The 7,320-nt window shown below is 56.1% G+C and overlaps 1 protein-coding gene across 3 annotated transcripts in view; it reads right to left on the minus strand.

The window, feature by feature from the left end:
* Positions 1–7,320, minus strand: part of GRAP (GRB2-related adaptor protein) — a 25,999-nt gene that overhangs the window by 8,041 nt on the left and 10,638 nt on the right. For all 3 annotated transcript variants that reach the window (XM_011955004.1, XM_011955003.1, XM_011955005.1), the window contains exon 3: positions 6,565–6,687. In XM_011955004.1, coding sequence (XP_011810394.1) covers positions 6,565–6,687 — 123 coding nt within the window. The remainder of the gene's footprint in view (positions 1–6,564; positions 6,688–7,320) is intronic.

The raw sequence follows: 7,320 nt of genomic DNA on the forward strand, positions 1-7,320 counted from the left end.
GGATGGTCTCGATCTCTTGACCTCGTGATCCACCTGCCTCAGCCTCCCAAAGTGCTGGGATTACAGGCATGAGCCACCGCGCCTGGCTAAATCTTATGGTATTTGAAGGTCATCTTTAGATACTTGGAGAGTTATCTGGAGCAGATAGAAAGTTATATGGAGCAGTTCTCTGACCATGTAGTAGAGTCAGGGAGTGGAGAACAGGAGATAAGAGAAAGGGAGCCAGGGAGCCAGGGATTCTACGGCTTTCCAACCTGGGAATTGGAGAATTCTCAAATCTGGAAACAGGCATGTGCCAGCCCCTACCTAGTCTGTGTGTGGCACACACGAGGTGCTCAGCAAATGGCAAATCTTGTCCCTTCTCCCACCTGGTCCAAACGTCCTGCTTTACAGCAGAGGACAGTGAGGCTTGGGTGCAGCCCCTCCTGCTGAGCCAGTGCCTGCCTGAGGCCAAGCGATGCTGTCTCCATCTCACAGCCCAGCACCCCAGCAGTCACTCCCTCTCCCAGCCTGGCCCTTTTCCCCAACGTGGTTGGACTCTTGCTCATGGCCCTCACCAGGAATAATGCCTTTTCCCTTTTCTCTGTCTAGTCTTGGCCTTAGCCATCCTTCAAGACCCAGGTGGAGCCTCAAAGCATTTGAGAACCCCCCAGACTGGGGCTACCCTCTGAGGCCTCTCCAGACCTCAACTCCACTCCCCTTCCCAAAGCCTGTGGGAACTTCAGGGCTTGCAGGAGGAACTGAATCTGAGTCCAGATGGCCCCGGAACCAGGAGGGCAGGATCCAGTGCAGCCAGCTCTGCTGCATGAGCCTCCCAGAGCCAGAGGAGGGAGAGGGCACTGGGATTGTGGGCCTGAGTTGGTGAGAGGAGAGGCTGCTGGAGCCATTCACTCCAGTGGGCAGTGCCTGGGGTGTGAGAGCGTCTTCATTATGTCTGAGCGTGCATTCCTGGGATGCTTGCGTGTGTGTGTCTGTGCGTCTCTCCCACTCTGTGGAGTGACTGCTATGTGTGAATCTCTCACTGAGCAACCATGGATGTCTTTGTCTCTTTGTGTGACCCCTACTTCCACCTACCCAGGGGAACAAGGGGCTAGGCTGGCCCCTGGGCTGTCAGAAAAGCCCCAAGGACCAAGTCAGGCCTAATGCTGGCAGCAGCCAGTCCTGCCCAGCGAGTTTTTCTGGCCTGGTGGCAGCAGCAGCAGCAGCAGCAAAGGTAACAGTGTCAGCCCAGAGAGGAAAAACAAGGCTGGGGTGGGGGCAGGAGCCCTAGGACCCCCCACCACCACCACCAACCACCCCAACCAGGGCTTGTGGACCTGTGGGCCCATCTGGGTGCTAACTGCCTGCTGGGTGATCTCCATCAGGCATGGCCCCTCTCTGGCCTCAGTTTGCCCATCTGTGAAAAGGAGGGGTGGAACAACCTGTCCTACAGCAGACAGGAACCAGGGTCAAGCTGACCTTGGGACGGGCAGGACACTGGTGCAGACAGACTCCTGCTGGGTCTTTGGAGCTCAGGGAGGGTGGGTGGAGGACAGACCAGGTCTGTCAGGGCACAGAGGTTGGTAGGCACCAGCTCTAAGTTCCTTGCTGTGTGACCTTGGAGAAGTTGCTGCACCTCTCCAGGCTTCAGTTTCCTTTACCTACAAGCTGGGCTTCTGGGGATCATGCAGGTTTCCTCACTTCCTCCCTGTCCTTGCCTGCAGCCAGTCCCTTCCTCCTAAAATTGCACCCCCCTCCACCCCTTCCCTGCTTCGTTTTCTCCAAAGCCTTGATCTTTGTGTAAGATTTTGTATAATTTCCTAATCACTTACTATCTGTCACCCAGTAGCACATGGGCACTTGAGGGACAGAGAGCTTTGTACTATTTTGTTGGTGGCTGAATTCCCAGGCCCTGGGACAGGGCTGGCACACAGCAGGGGCTCAGTGACCAGATGGGCAGGGCAAACACATGTGCATTGACTCCAGGGTACCTCTGGCTAGAAAGGAGGCAAATATGTCACTTGGAGACAAACTGTCATTTATGGCAGAAGAGTCCACAGTAACTTGGATAGGAGTGTGGGGCAAAAGGTAGGCAGCCCAGGCATTGCACACCAGCCTTGGCCCCTGGCCCGCTGCCCGCCAGCTCAGACATGCTCCCTGGGGGAGGGGGACAGCCCTTTGTAAACTCGTAAAGGGCAGCTAGCCGTGGCCACGGTTGCTCTGGGAGGCAGCATGAGGCCCATAAACCCCACCTCTGACAGCTTTACAGGGCTTGGTGTTAGTATGCCAGAGATGCCACGCATAGTGGCATTGGAGTTCACAAGTATCCACCAGCAAGGGCGGAAGAGCTCTTACACACAAATCTGCCAGGTTGTCATTTTCCTAGATAGCCATCGGGTCACCCGGCTTCCCAGCATCTGGGTTCCCTGCCTCCCTGTGCTGCTGCCTCTAAGAGTGCTGGATTCATGGGCAGGGGGTGGGGGGCAGCCTTCCAGGCCAGAAGGGCCTCCCTAATTCCTCCCCAGCTTGGTGTGCGGTCCTTGAGGGCTTAATATAATTATGATAACTGGCACTTATCATGTGCCAGTCACCATGCAAAACATGTTACATAGCTGTCCATTTAATAAATGAGGAAACTGAGGCTCAGAGGGGTAACTTGCCCAGGATTATACAGAGAGAAGCCAGCAGATGTCAGAGCTGACTGTTGCTCAAAATACCATGCTCTTAGCCACATGTCCCATTTAAGCCTCAGCTTCCAACTCTGACCCCTGCTTGGTGGTTGTCCAAGGACCACTGAGAGGCCCCATGACAGATGATGGACAGAGTGGGAGCAGGACCTAGGAGCCTGGGCCCAGGCAGGAAGAAACCAAGGCTCAAGGGCGCCACCTGTTGGTGCTGTGTGCAAACCACAGCCAGCCAAAGCCAGGAAGCTCCTGACAGTTTTGACCTGGGCACACTTGGCCAGTGTGCCTTGGAGAAAGGGTTGGGGGACACAGGCCAGGATTTCTCTGAGGGTCGCTTCCAGATCCCTTCCCAGGAAACACCGGTGCTGGCTCACCTGCTCAAGAACTCCCTAAAACTGTTCATCTTCCCTCCTGGTCAGAAAACACGTGTTGTCCAAACACACCCCTCATTTCCCCACCTCTAGATCTCTGCTCACGCTGTTTCCTGTGCCTGGTATATCATCTGCTCTCCTTGTACACCAAACTCCTACTCATGCTTTAGAGCCCAACTCAGATGTCACTGCCTCCCTGGTGCCTACACTATGTGGAATGTATCCACTGTCATTGAATTTCATTTATTCATTTGCTCATCATAGAGACCCCTGGGCCAGGCTGTGACCATTTCCCCTTCACATGCCTCTGGTTTGTCTCCTGTTCCAGTCCTGCCTTGTGGTTCTCGCACAGCTGATGCTCAGTAAATGCGTGCTGAACAAACTCACACGGCTGGGGTGTTCAGGTCTGATGATGTGCGTGTGCGCAGGTGGCTGCACTTACAGAGAGACGCCTGAAGAGGGCAGCACACTGGGGCGCTAACTTGGAGGGCGAGGCCGCGTGATTTGCTAGAGGAGGAAGCGGGAGGGCGGAGGGAGAGCGGAGGGAGGGCCAGCCCCTCCTCCTCAACTCGGGCTCCAGACGTAGTTTGAGTCCCCTGTGCTCCCACTTTGCTGAGTGACCTTGGGCTTTGGGGTTGGTTCCAGGAGCCACTCAGCCAGGCCAGCCCGCCTGGCGGACGCCATTCCCAGGAGATGACCACACCCTGGACAGCCGACACTTGGAAGACTGCCACGTCCTGCCTCTGCAGGAGCCGCAGCTTCCCGGGTCTGCAGGGAGATGGGGGCTGGGCTGGGGGCTGGGAGGTCAGCCCGCGGGGACTCTAGGCTCCAGGTGCCCACACTATCCCGGGGCTGGGCAGTCAGGGTCAAGTACGCACAGTAACCCCCCAACACACACACATACACACACACGCACATGCTGATAGCACTCGCATTTTTAAGATGGGGAAATAGAGGCTCAGAGGGGGCATGCGCCCTTCCTGCCTCTCAGGATCACCAGCCTGCCCCCAGGAGAAAAGGGAAGGGAACAAGGCTGATGGCTGGTTCCACAAACTGGGGGCCCGGGCTCAGGGTGCGGAGCCTGTGACCCCTAAGACGTAGGATCCGCCTCCCTGATACGGTTTGGATGTTTGTCCCCTCCAAATCTCACCTTGAAATGTGACACCCAGTGTTAGAAGTGGGGCCTGGTGGGGGGTGTTTGGGTCATGGGACAGACCCTCATCAGTGGCTCTTTGCAGTAATGAATGAGGTCTGGTTGTTGAAATGAGCCTGGCACCTCCCTCCCCGACTTGCCCCCATCTCGCCATGGGACACGCCATGCATAAAAGCTTCCTGAGGCCTCACCAGAGTCACATGCCAGTGCCATGCTTCCTATACAGCCTGCAGAACACCAAGTCAAATAAACGCCTTTTCTTTATAAAGTACCCAGCCTCACGTGTTCCTTCATCCCAACAATAAAGGGACGAAGACACCCCTGGAGCCACCTTCCTGACCATAGGCTCCTACCCCTTGCAGGTGCCTCCAGGCCCAGGGGAGCTCACCACCCTGCAGGGCTAGCAGCAGATGTACTGATCCCACACACTGAACAGCTTGAGCTTCTTTCGAAACGGGCTGGCTGAACACATGGGAGCCACAGGGACCCGGCAGAGCCTGGAAGGCATCCCCAGTAGCTGGGATTACAGGCGTTTGCCACCATGCCTGGCTAATTTTTATATTTTTAGTAGATACAGGGTTTCAGCATGATGGCCAGGCTGGTCTCAAACTCCTGACCTCAAGTGATCTGCCCACCTTGGCCTCCCGAAGTGCTGGGATTACAGGTGTGAGCCACCACACCTGGCCTTCTTCATCCTTTAGGAGATCATAAGAGGCCACGCTGCCCTCCTCTGGGGCCACCCCTTCCTTCATCCCTTCCTCCCAGCTGGCCTCTTTGTCACCCCAGTGCTAGCTCCGCTGGTGGCAGTAACAGCAGGCACTGTAAGCGCCTCCTCCGTTCTGGGCTCTGTGCCCACAGCAGCCCTGAGAGCTGGTATTGCTGGTGGTCCCCCCGCACACCTCCATGCCTGGGCCCAGCCATTTCTCTGTGTCCCCTCAGCCCCTACCCGTACAGTCCCAGAGGCCATCATCTCCCTCCTGGCTCCCCACAGGCCTCCCTGCCGCCACACTGTCCCCCAACAGTTCTTCCTCCTCACAGCAGTCAGAGTCATCTGCTAAAAATGGAGTCCAATTACATCTCTCCCCTGCTCAAGACCCTCCATGGCTCCCTATTGCTCTCAGAGAAAACCCTACCTCCTTTCAGGCCCTCCGTGATCACTGGATGTGGGTGGAACTCCAGCCCCTGCCCTTCGCTCACTCTGCTCCAGCCACGTCACCTCCTCTGGGTTCCTACACACCCCAAGTGCATTCCCACCTCAGGGTCTTTGCAAATGCTATTCCCTCTGCCTGGAAGCCTCTCCTCCCAGGTCCTCCTCATTCCTGGGAAGCCTCCACCTACTGGTTCAGATCTTTGCTGCAGTGCCACCTCCTCAGAGAGCCCTTTCCTGACCACCTTGGTTCATTCTGTATTTACATGTTTTCTTGTTCACTCACTAAGACTGAAACCCAGGATAGTAGCAACTTTGCTTTTTCCCACATAGTTTCCCCAGCCCCTAGAGCATCCTGGCACACGGCACGTAGTCAATAAATATTCCTTGAATTAAAGCATCTAGATTCTACCAGGGCCTAACAGTGGGAAGGACAGAGACCATCCAGGAGTCTGGCCCTGTCTCCCCCAGCCCCATTCCTGCTGCTACCTTCCAGCCTGGATTCCTCGATCACCCCAGGGTGGCCCTTTGGGATTGGGTCCTGTGCTGCGCCGAGGCTGCCACACCACGGCTGAGGGCTGCCCTAATACAATGCCAGATGTTCCCCAGCACGGCCACCCTGCCTCCATGCCAGGAACTATTCTAATTGCTTTAAATATACTAACTTGTTTTTTCCATGCAATAGCCTATTTTACATGTGAAGAAACAGGCACAGAGAAGGTAAATGACTTGCCCAAGCTCACACAGCCAGGAAGTGGCAGAACCAGCATTCCAACCCAGGCAGCCTGGCCTCAGGATGCATCTTCCCAACTATATCACATAGAGTGGGACCCTGTCCGGGGCACATCCTGGACACCCGCCCTGGGCACTTCAGCACTCTCCTGCCCTCAGTCTCTTGCCACACCACCACCCTGGACATCGCCCTCTCCCGATGAAGAACCTGTGATGGCTCCTATGTTCGTAGAAGCTTGGACCTTCAGCCTGGCACTTGAGGCCTTCCACAGCTGGCCTGAGCCTGCTTTCCCATCACACCCCACTGCTCTGGGTTGCACCCTGGGGTGCCCAGACCACCACCTGTGTCCAGGCCTCTGCCTGGGCTCCTCCCTCTGCAGGGATGCCATTCCTCCACCCTCACTCTGTGAGCCCGTCCCGGGCCCCAAGGCTCAGCTCAGATTCTGCCCATCCCCTGCCCACCCTCCTCTGCACACACCCCCAAGGGCCAGAGCTCACTTCACAGAGACGGAGAACTCCCCTGGGGAGCTCTCACTCTCCCGGATCAGGAAGGCTCCCAGATGGTTCCGCTTCATCAGAATCTCTTCAGCCAGCTGCCGGGAAATCCTGCCCGAGTACCACCTGTGGAGAGAGGGAGCCGGTGAAGGCAGCAGGAGACCAGGCTCTCAGCCAGCCTCCCACCCCGTGCCAGGTGTTCAGTGTCTGAGGACAAGGGAGATGTGATGGTACCCGTTTTACAGATGGGAAAACTGAGGCACAGAGAGGTGAAGCAATACACCCAAAATCACACAGCAGAGGCAGGCAGGAGCTGGAACACAATCCCAGCATTTTAGCTCCTAAGGCCAGCCTATCTAACCATGCCAGCAAACACACACCCTTATGAAAACAGAAAAGTCACACTCCAGTGAGCCACAACCCAGCCAACCTCAGTCTAACTTTCCCTTTGAGATGGTAGATTCTTTAAAGTCAAAACACAAATCAGGCTTGGTGGTGCACGACCGTAGTCTAGCTACTCGGGAGGCTGAGATGGGAGGATCACTTGAGGCCAAGACTTTGAGACCAGCCTGGGGAATAGAGACCCCTGCAACCCCGTTCCTAAAAAAAAACTTTGGGCCGGGCGCGGTGGCTCATGCCTGTAATCCCAGCACTTTGGGAGGCTGAGGCGGGCAGATCACAAGGTCAGGAGATCGAGACCATCCTGGCTAACACTGTGAAACCCCGTCTCTACTAAAAATACAAAAAAATTAGCCAGGC

Source organism: Colobus angolensis, unplaced genomic scaffold (genome assembly GCF_000951035.1).
Source record: "Colobus angolensis palliatus isolate OR3802 unplaced genomic scaffold, Cang.pa_1.0 Scaffold392, whole genome shotgun sequence".
NCBI lineage: Eukaryota > Metazoa > Chordata > Mammalia > Primates > Cercopithecidae > Colobus > Colobus angolensis.